This window comes from Egretta garzetta, unplaced genomic scaffold (assembly GCF_000687185.1).
Source record: "Egretta garzetta isolate BGI_Z169 unplaced genomic scaffold, ASM68718v1 scaffold246, whole genome shotgun sequence".
Classification (NCBI taxonomy): domain Eukaryota; kingdom Metazoa; phylum Chordata; class Aves; order Pelecaniformes; family Ardeidae; genus Egretta; species Egretta garzetta.
The window spans coordinates 754,710-771,514 of record NW_009259976.1 but is presented as its reverse complement, the minus strand read 5'-3'; the positions used below and the strand labels follow the sequence as shown (position 1 = coordinate 771,514).

At 40.3% G+C, this 16,805-nt stretch overlaps 1 protein-coding gene and 2 long non-coding RNA genes across 4 annotated transcripts in view; 2 read left to right on the top strand and 1 right to left on the bottom strand.

The window, feature by feature from the left end:
• The window catches only part of LOC118452465, a 2,355-nt gene extending 839 nt beyond the window's left edge, over positions 1-1,516 (top strand). The window contains exons 2-3 of the long non-coding RNA XR_004842226.1: positions 880-946; positions 1,318-1,516. This is a non-coding gene — a long non-coding RNA (uncharacterized LOC118452465). The remainder of the gene's footprint in view (positions 1-879; positions 947-1,317) is intronic.
• Positions 1,517-6,542: 5,026 nt separating this feature from the next.
• Positions 6,543-10,659, top strand: LOC118452464. Of its 2 annotated transcripts, XR_004842224.1 has the most exons (5): positions 6,543-6,966; positions 7,775-7,917; positions 8,177-8,314; positions 9,113-9,326; positions 10,439-10,659. It is a non-coding gene; the product is annotated as an uncharacterized LOC118452464 (long non-coding RNA). The 2 variants fall into 2 exon arrangements; XR_004842225.1 differs by lacking the exon at positions 7,775-7,917.
• A 394-nt stretch (positions 10,660-11,053) lies between these two features.
• The window catches only part of CDYL (chromodomain Y like), a 109,843-nt gene continuing 104,091 nt past the window's right edge, over positions 11,054-16,805 (bottom strand). The window contains exons 6-7 of the mRNA XM_035895902.1: positions 13,896-14,039; positions 11,054-12,862 (exon numbers count right to left, since the gene is read on the bottom strand). Of these exons, the coding sequence (XP_035751795.1) occupies positions 12,704-12,862; positions 13,896-14,039 (303 nt within the window). The 3' untranslated portion in view covers positions 11,054-12,703. The remainder of the gene's footprint in view (positions 12,863-13,895; positions 14,040-16,805) is intronic.

Here is a 16,805-nt window from a genome sequence, read left to right as displayed (position 1 = left end):
GGTGGTGTGTTGGGGTTGTTGGGGTTTTTTGGGGGGGGGGGGGCGGGGCGGGGCGTGGACAATAAACTATGGTTGTCCATTTTGTAAATACATGGCAGGTATGAAAAAGACTGAGTTTCTCAAACCTGATAATGTTTATGAGGAAAGGCAGGAGGCAGCTATAGAATAAGAGCTAGGGATGAGAGTGAACTGAAAACTCGGACTGGGACTTCAGTGTTTGGCACAAGTCAGAAGAATAAATAAAGCACTGAGATGTAGGGGGCAGGGAAAAGAGAAGTGTCAAGAGTAGCATAAACAGCGAGTCTTGAGCCAGCATGCTGTGCATTGTGTTAGTCGGCATCAAGTTGGATTTGTGGGAAAGATGGATAACAGCAAAAGAGACTGAAGGGCTTGAATGAAGGCAACCAAAAGATTGCTTTGCTCCAGTCATTTTTTGTAATCTGGTATGAATCAGCTGCAGCTCCATGGGACTTCAAAGAGGAATACTGACATAATGTTAGGAGAGAAATGGGCTTTCTTTTTATTAGAAAAGATGCAGATGCGATAAAGTTGTGATTTATATGGTTCTGTGCATGTGGGAGCTGGCATCAAGGGCTGAGAAGCTAGCAAATTAAAAAGGCCCAAAGAGAAATGAGCAGGATCCTAAGGGACTGCTTATTCTCTCCTGGTACAAAATGATCATTAAGAAAGATAAACTTATTAAAATTAGGTAGTAAATATAACTTCGGGCAGGTTGTAGCCAACAATGCTCATGGCCTACACGTGTGTGAACGGGAGGTTAGGAGCCTGAATGCCTTAGGGTTTTATAGTAGCAGCTTTGGGTAGGCCAAGCTAGAAGGGTGTCAGGCTTCCTCCAGCAACCCTGTGTTCCTTTCACAGGTATCGCTGATCTCTTCAGATGGCGAACAGTTTTACGTGTCCTTGTCAGAAGCTATTCTGAATAGAGGTAAAGTTCTGCTTTGAGGTTGCTGTTGGCTAAAGTCAACACAGCAGAGAGGCATGAAGGATGTTAAGCATGTGGCTGGATACAGTACTGATCCAAAAGACAGGGAAGGGTGTAGTGTGCAGCCTTTCAGGGGCTCCTGTTTCATGTGGCTCCTGCCCCTTCCCTCAGTAAACCTGAAGGACATGATTTTTTATAATTTGGTATTTCCATATGATTTGATCAGGGGATGCATAGTTCCTACTAAAGAAAGAAAACTACTAGTCAGATTAACTCTCTCTAGGCAGGAAAAGCTTGTGCAGATCAAATAACAGTGCAAAATCATTGCACTGTTCCATCTTCTGCCAAAAAAATTTTTTTTTTGTTTACAACAGAGGTCATCAAGGAGGATGCCCGATATTTACCTCCAGACTTCCTAGAATTGCTTGTGAAAGTTTCCCCATCATATATAGTCTTGGACCAAGAATCTTCAAAGCAAAGATCCTGAAGCTGTGCCAGCAGGCCCTGTTTTGTAGTTTTCTGAACACTTCTGATCTTCACAAGTGTTGAATTCAGAAATTCTCCTGGAACAATGTCAGGTCAGTGTGACGGGGATAAAATTGAGTTCAAAGTTGTCTTGATACAAAGGTAATTGGGTGACTTGTTAGTAAAACATATTTTAAAAAGAAGAAGAAAGTTACTGAAAAAATGTGGTTAAAACTCTTATGATGGGCAAAACCTTGTAAACTTATTGGCTAAGTTGTCCATGCACAATATACATGTGTAAACTGCACATTATGCATTGTGTGCATACAATCAGCTGTTTATGTATCATAAATATATTTTAAATAAGGGATTTTAAAAATTTAGATCTAAGCAAAATTTATTTCCCATTTGCTTTTACTGACAGCTATGTGTCTAAACCTCATGGTTACTGTCAGAAATATCAAACTTCACCACTAGCTTAGAGCATAGGTTTATTAATTTACACAAATAAAAAATGTAGGGATGGGGGCAAAATATGTAGCTAAGATTTTTAAAAAGTTGGAGGTCATTTTGCTTTGCTCCAAGGCTGTGCAAACTGCAATAATGTTAAACTGGTTTGGGGTTGTTTACCCATTCTGGGCACCTAGCCAGCCTAACTTACAAAACTGCAATTATCATGATTGTTAGGAATAGTTCCACTTCTTCCCTCGGATTTCTTCTGCCTTGCTTCTTTTCTTCTTTGAGGAAGTCTTAAATTTTCCTGTCAGTTCTGAGGAGACCCTAATTTTCCCCTTAGGGCTTCCCACAGAGACGCAGAATCGCAGAGGCTCTCTGACAAATGTAATCCTTCCAGAGGCAGCAACAAGCAAGAGCGTCACTCCTCGGGATCAAATCCCTGCTGACCCCAACCAACAAAGCCAGGTCTTGCTGCTAGGAGACCCACAGTGTTCAGAGGTTTTGCATTTTATGGTTTAACACAGAATTTCTAAATATACGTCTAATTTGAAGGCTGAGAGGCTTTGGCATTTGCATCGTTCCTCATTTATGGCCACACTGTTTCTGTGGCAGTTGCCAGCAGTTAGTGGGTGAATGCTTTTGAAGTATTTTGATGCCCCTCCACAAAACACAAATAAAAGAACTGACACCACCAGGTGCTGGCCACCCAGCAGCTTTTGGACTGCAAGTACTGGTTTGAAGGCCCTGGGGTAATGCGATGTTTACTATGCTGTTGCCTCTGGCCTCAAAGTCTCCAAGGAGCAATAAGCCACTGCTTCTGTCAGGCTCCTAGATAACTCCTTTCCAACTCTTCCCAGGCTGCTACTTTGGCTAGAGGTAGATGTGGATGGCTTTAGTTATCAGGGAGAGCACACTGGAAGGTGTGGTGTCACGTTGCTGGTGTGAGCTGGGATCGCAGCTTGCTTCGTGAGAAAGCCTGCAAGGTGGTGATAAGTGTGTTGATCTAGCGGGGAAACTGGGCAAGTTTGTAACCTTAGCAATGTTAATACTCTGCTGTTTTATCACCAGTGATTTGCAGGGTCAGGTATGGCAGCAGTCCAGGATGCCTTTGCACAGCTCTTCAAACAGAGCTCCTGTTGTGCACGATAGGAAAAACAGATGTAAAAGATTCTTAATCTCAGCTGTCATCCTCACAGAGGAGCTGTGCCTCTTTTGTGCATTTCATGCAGGTTCTGGTTGGGGTGCTCTGATTCTCCTTTGTCTGTGTGAGTGGTTTCAGTTTGTGATGAGGTGGTGGTCTGAGGGAAAATCCAGCGCTTATCTTGCTTGTGCTTTGTACTGGTGAGCTGCTGTGTCTTCAGTGATAACACATTTCTGGGGAATGTGCGGTGGGTCTTTGCTGTTAGTGCTGGAGCTCTTCTCATGCTACAGTTGCTCTTCATCAGTATGAACTTAGAGGAGAGCTAGAAACATCGGAGATGGGGAAACAATGATGGTCTGTCAGGTTATTGTGGATTGCTGGCCAGAAATTTTTCATCAGGGAATTTCCTGGGTTCAAACCAAGTTTTTGGGGTACAAAACTCTGCTGAGAATTTGTGAAGTCGGGGACTCTGTGCATGTGTTTTCCATACACTGGCAAAACTACACTTATTTTCAGCCAACCAACCTCTCTCGGGAACTTCTGGACAATTTTTATATGTTTAATTATTTGTTTAATTATTATATATATATATTAGTGTTAGACTGCTCTATTACTTGCTTATTTGGTTTTGAAAGTTCAGTAATCAAAACCAATTTACTGGAGGTGGAATTGAAAAAGAGAGATCTTAAGTGACGTGCTGAGAATCAGTGATAACTGGTTCAGTGGCAAAATTGCAGTTTTAATGCCTCTGTCTCAAGTACTGTCTAGAAGCAGATGTGCCACATCTCTGGTTCAGCAAGTTTTGCTCCCAAAGCACTACTTTACCACATGAGGATTGGGTGGACCTGTCCTGCTGGTAGGAAGCATAGTGAGGGAACTGAATGGTATTTTAATGTAGGCTAACTAGAGATTTCTAGAAACTCCTCACATATTTTCAGGTTTTGAGGTATCTCATTAATAGCGTTCTTGTGTGCTAACCACTTTTTTTTTTATTGAAAAGTATGTTTTCAACCAATTATTTTTAAACTGTTTAATGACTGTGACAAATGTCTAAATCTGTAGCAGAATATAAAAGAATTGAGTGAATGTGAAAAACTACTGTCGCCCTCGTCAGAATGGTTGGTAGTGACACTGGGGGTATCCATTGTAGGGGAACCTGAACTGTAGACCTTGGGGCTGCATCTTTTTAAGGATTAAGTGCAAAAGACTCTCTTCTTGTGCCAGGACCTCTTAGAAGCATTGGGGATCTGAATTATATTTTAAGTGTTTGTTGTTCTTCAGAGCTGGGTTATGTAAGGTCTCCAAATGTCCTGCTTTACGTCATTAAGAGTAGCAATTTGCAAAGATCTTCTACTGAAGGACTTTGAAATAATTCTGCTTCCCCACAGACCGATGTCAATAACTTCAAATGTTTATGATTCTAAGGGAAAATAAATCTGTTCTCATGAGCTGAAATAGATTGTCCAAAATGTCCAAAAGATTGTGTAGTTGTTGCCTCTGGTTCCTCCGTCAGATTGGCTGTTGTGGTTTATTTTGCTTCAAGAAAATTGATGTCAAGACCTGACTTTTTTTCTTTCCCTTCTGTTGGGTGTATCGGCTTGTTTAATTTCTATCCAGAATACATTTTTCAGTCAGCATGTATGTAATTCCTTCAGAAACATCCAAAAATGGAAGTGTGACTTCAGTTATTCCTAGGTACAATGTAATGCTGGCTTCACAAATACTTATGTGGATGTTACAGCCCTTGAGATCACAAAGTGAAGTTTGCAAACTCCTATTTTGACATGATCGGTCTAGGGAAGCCTACCAAGAAGCAAGCAGAAAAACTTCTAGTGGACAAGGCTTCCCTTTGCTTTCTTCCAGAATAATTCTTCCAGCACATAAATTCAGGGTTTATCAGATTTCCAGCTTAAATCCCCACCACTCTTTCTGAGCATAAAGCCCATGGGGGGTGGGGGTGGGGGGGAGTGTGGTATAGAGAAGAAAGGGAAGAAATATGGGCATGTGCCTGTCTTTTGACATCTGAACATGGAAAGAAAAAGTGTTATTTTGTCATTTTTACTTTATATCATATAGTGCAAGCATGATGTCTGTAGAAGTGTGTGTCTCAGTTATTCCTGGCTTAGCAGGTGGTTTTAGGTTAGGTTTGGGTTTTTTAACAATACTGTTTGATTAAAGATCCCAGTCCAACTTGACAAGCTCAGTGAATTCCAAAGACATTATATTTGTAAGGAGCAGCATCTGCATTTCACAACAGTTGCTACGGGCCCCAGCCACTTTACCCAGCACATGACTGGGGTGACTTTGAGGGTGGCCATAGTGGGTGCTTTTTCCTACTGAGACAGATGGTACAGTGAATTTAGTGAAAGTTTGTTAATAAAGGGGGAGGCAGGGAAAACAAGCAGGACTTTGAATATTGTTTATATTCTAGGTTTTGTCTAGCAATCAGAACATTTTGCTGGAGATGGAAGTAAAGGGTTATAATGAACGAGCCTTGGAAAGCAGCATCTAGGAAATACTGGTTTATTACAGCATTACAAGTTGACTTCTCACCCTGCAGAGTTGTGTAGTTGCTCTACAGTGTGTCTTTAGTAAGTTATATCCAGAGGACATAGTAAAGATGTGTTACATTGGACCTAAAGGCTCACACTATATGCTGTCTTCTTGTGTAGCCCATGTGGTTACATTTCAGTATGATCACCAGTGGCTGGATTACTGTTCAGCTTGATTGATTGAGGCAGACTTGGAAAAAATGTAAGATTTGAAGGAGCTGCTGAGGCTAAAGCAATGTTTCGGGTACTGTGAAAGGCATGTATTGGTTAGGTATTGCAAGTCCGTTTATCCTCAAAGAAACAAATACATTCTTTTTCTTTGAACAAATAACTTTTTCTTCATGCTTTTAAACAGACAGTGTAAGGGATGATCCCCGACTTAACTGAAACATGCGGGTTGATCTGTACTTCTCTCCATTCTGGGTGATTTGGTATCATCCAGCACAAGATGTTGGGTTCTCAAAGACTAAAGCATGTAGTGTTGCAGAGCCTGATGAGCCTGCAGTTCTAGCCATAGAGGTTGTTTGGTGGATGATAACTGGATAGTTGGAAAATGAATGCCAGCATTTTTTTTCACAGAACGGTAGAGGTTGGAAAGGACCTCTGGAGGTCATCTGGTCCCACCTAGAGCTGGTTGCCCAGGACCATGTTCAGAAGTTTTTTGAGTATCTCCAAGGATGGAGACTCTGCAACCTGTGCCAGTGCCCGGTAACCCTCACAGTGAAAAAGCATTTCCTGATGTTCAGAGGGAACTTCCTGTGTTTCAGTTTGTGCCCACTGCCTCTGGTCCCGTCACTGGGCACCACTGAAAAGAGCCTGGCTCCATCCTCTTTGTGCCCTCCCTTCAGGTATTTACATACAGGTGCTTAGAGACGAGGTGCTTAGGGACATGGTTTAGTAATGGACAGGTATGGTGGGCTTGATTATCGTAAAGGTCTTTTCCAACCAAAGGAATCTATGATTCTACAGTGATGAGATCCCCCTGAGCCATCTCTTCTCTGTGTTGTCCCTCCAGGAGATATTAGGGTGGTTGAAGTCCCCTGTGAGGACGAGGGCTGTGAATGTGAGGCTCATGGTCTGCATGAGTTTAGGTGTAGGTACTGATAATGTGCTCCACACTGCTGCATGAAACGGGTATATGTCCACCTGGCGTTCTTGTCAATTGTGTCTCTTCAGGCATTGAGAGTGGTAAGAATGAGGACTTAAGGGAGAAATAACTGCCATTCCTTTATTTCCTCCTGCAGCTCCTTTGACTTCTTACTTGCCGTTTCTTGGTGGTTTCTAATTCCCCTTATTTGTTGTGTTTTTCCCTGTGCAGGAAGGATGAGGAGGACAAAAAGAACTCCATCACCATCTTCTCATTTTGTATTGCACTTCAAAATCTTTGCATATCAAACACTCTTCATCTTGTGAGTACCTGGTAGGATGGGGGAGAGAATTGGAAGGGCAAAAGTGAGAAAATTTGTGGGTTGAGATAACAACAGTTTAATGATTGAAATAGAATAAAATATAATGATAACAATAAATTGTAGTGAAAAGGAAAACAACAACAACAAAAAGAGGAACAAAACCCAGGAAAAACAAGTGATGCAATTGCCCACGACCTGGGAAGCAGTGCCCAGCCTGGTCCCCAAGCAGTGACTGCTGCCCCACCCCCACCCCGGGCCACCTCCCCCCAGTTTCTATGCTGAGCATGATGTTATCTGGTGTGGAATAGCCCTTTGGCCAGGTGGGGTCAGCTGGGCATGAAAAGCTGAAAAGTCCCTGACTACTTGTAAGCACTGCTCAGCAACAACTAAAACATCAGTGAGTTATCAGCATTCTTCTCATACTAAATCCAGAGCACAGCACTATGCCAGCTGCTAGGAAGAAAATTAACTCTGTCCCAGCCAAAACCAGGATGCTCACGAGGTAATTATTTGGGTTTTTTTAATTAGTAGATCTGAGGCATGACTTAATCTGCCAGTCATGTCCCTCAGGAGTAAGAGGGGAAAAAAAAAAAAGCAGAGACCTGCAAGTGAAATATTTTCTAGAGAAATTTGAGGGGCTGTACAGAATAGGACCATGGTGATCTTGTGCTATACAGGGGCACTTCTGCCCTTGGAAAGGAAAATTCACCTGTGTGCCATCAGCATAAATGAGTTCCTATGCTGCATGACTTAAGGTTGCCAACCCAGCCTTGGCTCCAGCTCTGTGAGACAGTCTGTGTGTTGACAGCTGCTGGCAGTTCCTTAGGATGGAAAATCATACGGCAAACTGCAACTGAGTTGAGGTATCTCCTCCCTCCTACTCTCTTTGGAAGCGCCCTTGTCATGTCCCAGATGAATGTGAAGTGCCTCAGCCTCCACCAGCAAACCTAGGTACAGTATAAGCTCCATTTATTGAAGAAAGTCTCTCCTGTCCACTCGGCCAGAAATGTTTTGTTTGCCACCTTGTTCCCTAGATGTTTGCAGTCCTATTTTATCCACTGTTTGGGTAAAGTATGAAATATATCAGTGTAAATTTAAGCAGTTTATAGCTCAGCATTATGTGTTTTTCTCTTCTTTTTAAGTATGCCTGACTTTAAGAAATTAATTTCACCTACAAAGATGATTTAATTCCCCCAAACTTTGTTTTCAGGATGATAATGGTGCAGCTTCTGAGGCAGAGAAATGTCTTCTAGCAGTCAGAAACCCAGTGAAGGACTCACTGAAGGAAACTGCCTCAAATCCTGGATTCCTGCAAATTAGGAAGTGTGAACAAGGAAAAGACCTATAGGTGAGTTCAGATCTTCAGATTACCCCCAAATACCTTTTGTTCTAGGTTAGCTTACCCAGAGCTAAAACCTTGCTCTGCTTTTTGTTTTTCCTCAAGCTAAGGTATCAGCAGAAGGTGTGGTTAAGTGTACGTAGGTGGCTTTCAAACAGTTCCAAGTATGTTCAACCCATGGCTCTCTGGTACTGTTTCCTGACCAGGAGAAAAGTTCTCTTATTTACTTCCAAAAATAAACTTGAATGTGACGGAACTTTCATGGGGGAAGCATACTCTGTGGCCTCAATGCAGCCCAGTTGCCGATGCTTGTCATGTTGCTGTTTGCTAGTGCCTGAGAGGTTACTTGTTTCAGCAAGAGAACTAGAATGTCATGGAGATTCCTACACTGCACTATCAAGGCTCCTGTGCTACTTCTTTTAAGTTTCAGCACCAACATTGACAGTTGCCTTACAGGGTGTCTCTACACAGAGTGTGTAGTACAGTGATGCAATCAAGACAGCAGACAGTCTTGACAGGAGACTTGGGGGTCAGGCCTGAGCAAGGCTAAAATAGCTGAATTTTGTATTCCCGTACCATTGTTCCTAATTCTACAAGCCACTGACCAGACTGCTGACACCTAAACCAGTGGTGTGATTTGTCTTCATGCCCAAAGGAGGTAAAAAATGAGGAAAACTTCTTTTCTGTTTAAAAAAACAAACAAACAAAAAAAAGCCATATGGAAGTTCCTGCAGGCATTGTTCAGAAAGATACCATTTCTGTGTTGCACCCGGGTTCAACGATTCATGATGCTCTAAAATTCTCCAGGTACCAGTTGTTCACACATCAGTACGACAATCAACACAGAACAGCCGTTTTGAAGTGAAGTGCTGCTGCTTCTGTGAGGCTGCGACTCCAGCCCCAGTGCCTTGGAAGTAACGCTGCCTTCAGCAGCCTGCCCGTGCTGCTCTTTGGGCCCAGCCACACCTTTGTGGCTCCAGTTGCATTCAGTCATCAGAGGCTAAATCTGATGCTGCTTCAGGTAAGTTATCTATGCAGTACTGCAAATTTATGTAGAACAAGAATACAAGCATCAGCAATGAATCAGGCCTGACAAAGACCTGGGTCTTCTGTGAAGAAAAGCCTTGAAAACACTCATTTTAAAAATGCCTTAAGTCAGTTTTTATGATCTCTTGGGCCTTCTTGCTTGCTATTAGAAGTAGTCTGCCATTTTTCTTTGTTATGGTTTTGCAAAGACTAAACTAGACTTAACTTTCACACACATCAAAGGATATTTACTGACTGTCCTGGTTTCAGCTGGGACAGAGTTCATTTTTTTTCCTAGTATCTGGTATGGTGCTGTGTTTTGGATTTAGTACTAGAAGAATGATGATAACTCACTGATGGTTTAGTTGTTGCTGGGTAGTGCATAGACTGGCCAAGGACTTTTCAGCTCTCAGCTCTGCCAGGTGCACAAGAAGCTGGGAGGGGGCACAGCAGGGACAGCTGACCCCAACTGACCAAAGGGCTATTCCAGACCATAGGACGTCCTGCTCAGTATATAAGCTGGGGGAAGAAGGAGGAAGGGGGGGACTTTCGGAGCGATGGCGTTTGTCTTCCCAAGTAACCGTTACGCGTGATGGAGCCCTGCTTTCCTGGAGATGGCTGAACACCTGCCTGCCCATGGGAAGTGGTGAATGAACTCCTTGCTTTGCTTTGCTTTGCTTGAGTGCACAGCTTTTGCTTTCCCTATTAAACTGTCTTTATCTCAACCCACAAGCTTTCTCACTTTTACTCCTCTGATTCTCTCCCCATCCCACTGAGACAGAGGGGGGGAGTGAAACTGAAAAAACTGGACAGTATTTTCCTAAAGGAAACTTATCCAGTATAGAGACAAAATGTGTATGTTATTTATGAATTGGAGCATGATTTGTTAAGTGTAAAGTTACTGCTTTTAATAGCAAGGTTGGGCAGTTGCACAGTGACACTGTGTATGAGTTGGTCTGAACTAAGGACTCTTTTCAGTCAAAGACAGGAATTTACGTGGACACCAACTTGTTCACATCTTAATGTACAAATGGTGAAGCAAGTAGAATTATTTTTCCAGTTGTTGCCTGCACCTTCAACTGATTTAATTCTTCTAAATATCTCTAGATCCTGTCCTCTATTATAGTGAAGTTCTTACACCTTTAAGGAAAGCATCAATAATCCTCCAGCTGAAGTAGCTGCAATCTATGCCCAAATGCTTCTTACAGATGCCAGAAAAGGGATCGTCACATAAATTTGAGTTGAACTCCAGAAGGTTTAAAGAAGTTGCAGAACAGTAGGTAAGGGATCTTTCTTTCTCCCTTTTAATAAAATCAAATTCAACTCGGGAATTCTCACTTTGCCACAGCACCCTAGGGAAAATGACCTGGTTTTAACAGATTACAAAGAAACATTTACTGAGTGTTCTTTTAGAGCTGTAACAAAATAATTAAGAGTAGGATGACTTCCCATCTGTCTTCTTTCCCCATCCCCCTCCTCCAAGAGAAAATTTCTATATAGTTTACAGCAATAAATTAAATTTTAACTTTTCATTTGAAGGAAATTGTTAAAAGCTTATATAAGTTTAACAAAATGAAACATAAATATTGAAGTCTTTAATTTGCAAGATTTGTCTCTGCAACTATTACTTTAAAATCAGAACTGACACGTCTTTGAAAAAGACAACTACATGAGAGAAGCACGTTTAAAATGTGTTAAGAAATATTAGTTTTATTTAACCAGTTTTCACAGCTGAATATTTATTCTATAAAAACTTTACAGATTGTACAGTTTATATATAGTTCAAACTACTAGAACAAAAAAGTAGGTCCCACAGATGCAAAAATACTGTACCAATCCAAGGTAAAGGCAGATTTACACACTGTACAGCTCTCCACTGGGAAGGGGAGGTGGGTCAGTTCCAAGTAAAAACTTCAAAACTGTACAAAAATAAGGTTTGATTTCTTTTTCATTCTTCATAATACATTCAATAAGATTGCAAGCACAGATACCCAAGTAATAATAGATATCTGCAGTCAGGAATCAATAACCACTCCTGAAAGGAATGCAAAATAGGTCTATTTACACAGGGCACTCTTTTACACCATACTGTATATAGTGTATATTTAAAATAATAAAAAAGCATAGACAAAGAACATATTAAACATCTAATATAAGGTAGGTTTTTTTTAAAGGAGTTTTTTTTTTTTACTTAATAGTGTGCCAAAAGAATTTTAACTTATTAAATAATATATTCTAAGTGAACCTAAAATTTATGAACATAAAATGCATTTTTTGGTGTAATACATCAATTAAACCAGCAAATAGGAAAAAAAAAAGAACCAAAACCAAACCCCAAACTGTGTATAAAGTAGTATTCTCACCCAGCAACAGAAGCACTTATGTAGTTATTTAAAAAAAAACCAACAAAAAAACAAACCCAGAGAGACTATTTAAAAACCCACTAAAACTAACTTATAACTTAGGATATTCATAGATAAGATATTCAGTGATTCACTAATACTGCAAAACAAGCTTTTTTTTGTGTTTTTTTTCTTCCCCCTTCCATTTCCCTCCCACTTCCCCTCGTTCCCCTTCCCCAAGAGACAGTGGTTTCTTCATGCTATCTGGGTAAGAATCAAACATATTCCTGCCCCCTTCCTCCCACCCCTCTATACCTCCCCCCAAAAAGGACAGAGTGTTTTCTTAGTATTAATCCTGAGCACACTCTCTTTTTGGGGATCTGTGTGATTTCATCTTAACAGGGTTTAATTCCCCAGAATTTTAGAATGTTCTATGACTTGAGGTATTTCAACCTTCTTCTGAGACAATGCCTTCTGTCTTAGCTGACTCCTTGGGCAGTGAAAGTAAGGGCTGGCTAATACCCGTTTCAGTTCTGTATTCTAATGAAAAAGAAAAGCATTATTCCAGACTTCCCTGCCACACAGAAAATAATGCAACACCATTCACTTTTTAATCCATTCTCTATTTGATACAGTACTAGCCAAAGATAATAAAAACTAGAGCCTTTGAAGAGATGTTTGGTAGTGCACTCTATCTTTTTTTTTTTTTTAGCTTGTGTGTGTGTGTCTACATACACACTCGCACACAGATATTACATTTTTATATATATCTATAAAAGACATATATGCACACACACACACTTGTGTGTGTGTATATATCTATACATAACAATCAGGGAGAAAGGAGTTTTGTTCAAATTTAAGTGATACAGTACTTTCAAACCCCTTGACAATAAAAGGGGAGGGGGGGGGGAGTCCACTCCTGTTCCCAAGCTGAGCGAGGGGTGAGTTTATATAGGTTTTTAAAATGGGCTCATTTTGTTTGCCCTGTTGTCCAAGAAATACAATTCCAGTGTCAATGGGCATCTCCTCAGAACTCATCAATTTTCTTCTGCAGGTATTTTAACATTGAGTCCATCCCTTGTGCTGAGCCCCAGATTTTCTTCAAAACTTCACACTCCTTTTCATTTGCTTGTTCCAAGTCCACCTTCATGATATTACGTACTAAAGCTTTGGATTCTTCAAGTACCTAGGCCAAAAAAGGGACTTGGGTTAGTATTACGTGAGAACTGAGCGAGACGCGCGCTTAATAGGTTTGTATGGACGAATCCTGAAGTTGATTGTGAACTTAAGCTTATGGATTCGTGGACATACTATGACCCTGAGAAACGTTTCTCGTAGCGTCACACAGGATTTCCTTTACCTTATACCAGCACAATTTACAGGCACACAAAAATGCAGAAATAATGAAGATCATAAAATCATAACTATTAATATATAGATATGGGTTTGTACTGGTAACTAGCGAAAACTCTGATTCCATTTTGGTGAAGGCTAATCATAACACTCTTCTCCAGAACTGCTCTAATAACCAGGCAGACCTTGAAGCTCTTGAGCATTTAAAATAGACTGAAAAATCTCATTTGTTTTTTCATTTAGAAAACTATGAATCTATTTCAAAATCCAAAATTTCTAATGCATAGAACAGTTAATTTGTACTGCACCTCTTCTCGTAAGAAAGCAGCAAATATTGGGAGTTTCAGCTCTCTTGTGCAATTGCCAGTAGTGCACACAACCGCATTAGCTGTTACTTGTATAAGTCTAAGTTCAACATCATGTCCAAGACTGCTTTTGTTTCCTTGGTAATTTAAATTACGACTCAAGATGTTAAATTACAACTCAAGATTTCTGTGTTTCTGTGCAGTTCATAGGGCAACTTTTTAGACTGTTGATTAAAATAAGTTGGACTTAGGCAACTATGTTAAACCCAAAATATATTGTAAAGAGTCCAATGCTGTTTTAATGTTCTTAACCACAATGTACTCTGGCAGATGACAAAGAGTCATCAGATACAAACTTAAAGAAAGTCCTCAAAAACCCTGAAACAAAAAGATACATAAGAATGTGTTAAAAGACAGGGCTGTACTAAAATGCAGTCCTTGTTTTGTGAAAATGGTCTCTTTTTTTTTAGAAGGACATAATGACACAGTCTAATAATACCCAGATTAATTCTTATTAATCCAATCATAAAAATGTATTGTAAGAAAATAACGGAAACTTACAACTGAATTACATGTGACAAGTTCCTTAATTCGAACCATTACTTCTTGTGTGAATGTTCCCGGCCAAAACACTTGAGAGACGAGTCCTTTGGCACAAGCTTCCTGGGCAGTCAGCTTCCTTCCACTGAACAACATTTCATTGGCCTGAAGGGATAAAAAGTTACTTCTGGTATGAAATGTAATGAGACAAAACTCGTTAAAGGAAAAATGTTCAAAACAAATAAGGAAAATGCCTGCACTATTTGAAATAGGTTTATTTTAGCTCTTCCAACTTGTCATTAAGAAAGAAAAAGACTTGCCTACAGGTAGCTGGTCAGTGTTGTTGACTGCACTATGTCTGTAGTGATAAAAATACAGAGGTCTATGATTAAGGGTTAAACGTGAAAATGTCTTTTGTCATTTCCCGTTCATGACCGTTCATTAGCTCTAGCTTTCTTGCAGTACTGCTGACTTGATTAACTGTATATGTGGTAATAGGTTATAATGCCTGGCAGATCTGTAAAACAGCAGTGAATACATCAGCTTGCCCTTTATAACGATGTTAGCTGCAGCAATGAAGTCTTTGCTAAAACTGTACATTGGCTGTAAATGATAAAGATAACCCAGTTTTGGTAGTAGACCTCCTCGGAACTGCCAGGCTTGGTAGAAAAGAACAGGTAAATATTTTGCAACTAAAATGTTTTTTAGTACTGAAAATGTTTGAAACCTAAACATATGGTTTATTTTCAGCGCTTCTCAAAAGTCTTCAGCAATATTTTCATTTAGGATGCAACACTTAAAAAGAGCTGGATCATCTTAGAATTTGACCTCCAAAACTCACTGAAGTGAACAGGATATATTCCAATTTCTGATCCAGTTCATGAAAAATAAACATCTAGGAGTTCAATATTGAACTGATAAATCCTTTCCAAAGCTGATTTAGCAGTCCTATTAAAAAAACCCCCAGTATTCAAAAGATCTTGTACATGGTTTAAAGGTATGGAACAGAGTACTACAGTCCATACAGTAAGGTGCTCTCTAGTTCTGTAAATCTTTTTGATTTGTAATTATCATACACTTCACTTTATTAGCTTCCCCATGAAAGCTTCATCCTACAACCATTTATGCTTACGCTTTAATTCTACCTTTAGTCAAGTGTCTTATACAGTTAAACTTTTTGTTTGCAGGGACATCTGCATGGAAACAGCCAATCAAGACTAAAAAGTCAGAGTAATTGTCAACCTCAAAGGAAAAAAAATCAGTTTTACTGTTTCTTAATGACTAGCTTACATTGAAAATATGACAAAGCCATCACTGGACTCTTGAAATATGGGAAACAAGGCTGTTCTAAACCACCCAAACCTGACAGGTGTAGCATTTCTGAGGACAAAATGCTGAGGTGTTTAATGTTTTCTAATACTGGAAATTTTGGTAATTATTACAGCAACTATCAGTTAAGGATCTCAAGTTACCCAATTACTGTAGGTAATGTTCCCAGTATTGCCATTTTACACATGAAGGAATTTGAAAACTCAGAGGTCTATTCCTTGCCCCTTTGTAATGAAAAACAGATGCATTCCACTGGCAGTTTGGTTGCTGACTCCCAGTCCCTTAGGCATGTAAAAAGGAAAGAGATGTTTCCTAGGATCTTTTACATAAAATTTATCATCAGCACAGCTCTCATAAATTAATATGGAAAGTTGTGAGTCACATAGCTTAAAGAACCCAAGCACCCAAACTAAAGGTACAAATTATATACCCCTCTAGTTCTACCTCCTCTGAAAGCAAAATCAAATGTGTAAGGTTCATTAACGATCACAACTATACTTCCTAATTTTCCAGATTATATGCAAATAATACTAACCTGCAACACAGGCCAAATATCAGTGACATACACAAGTTTGTCTAAAAACGGGACTCATTTTCCTAAGGAGATATGGGAAAAAATTCTTCCAAAATATTTTTAAAGAGACTTAGCATTTATATAAAGGTGAAGTCAATCTATCTGGGAGTTAGGAAAGTCGGAAATTTCAGTCAGTCAGCTGGGCAGGTCTACGTATTTTTCACGTGTATCTTTGGTAACAAGGATAAAAATGAATGCTAGAAAACCCTTAATTTTTTTTTGTAAAACTCAGTAGCAACTGCTGAGTTCTGAACATGGAAAAAAAAACCCCACAAATGCTAACGGTGCAGGCATCTTATTTCTGCCAGCTGTAACACAGCATTAGCAGAAAACCTCACATGAACTGGGTGCTCCCATTAGTGGTCTCAGCTGACAGGTTTTGAAGGGAAATGTTTTGCTCTGGCATCTTCACTTTTGATCTATACACAACATATGCCAGAGACCCACTGCTAAACAAGCTTTAATTGTACAATCATGCCTTGTATCTGCTGTGAAAATTAACACACTTGGTGGTTACTTTCCAAGATAATACAGCAATCGAGGATCATAAAAATATGTCATTAATATAAGAGTCTCATCAACAACCTTCATTTTCTACTCAGTCTGTCTTTCTCCTTCCACAGAGGAACTTCACTGGCACATCCTCTGCTCTCTCTTTTACAGCGAGTTCTTTGAGGCCCGTGGGGACCTTCTGTGCAAGCCCACAGGCAGCAGATGCCGTGGAGCATCTCCGCTCTCTGGGTCTGTGGTCAGGAGGCAGCTGGCCTCTGTAAGGCCCGAGACCCTGGCTGTGATGCAGACTACAGGCACCATGGAAACGTGTATTCCTCATGGCTGACAGAAAAGCAGAAGCAATACTGCTAAGCGTGCTGGAGCCCAGCAAGGAAACCCAGGGTGTGAAGCTTGAGCACGCAGCTGCTGTGCTTTATATGCAGGACCAGAAAAACCAGACCAAGAACTCCACTGCAGATGCACAACAACATACCTCCCCAAACAGATATCGCCCCTACCTCTATTATAGATTAGTT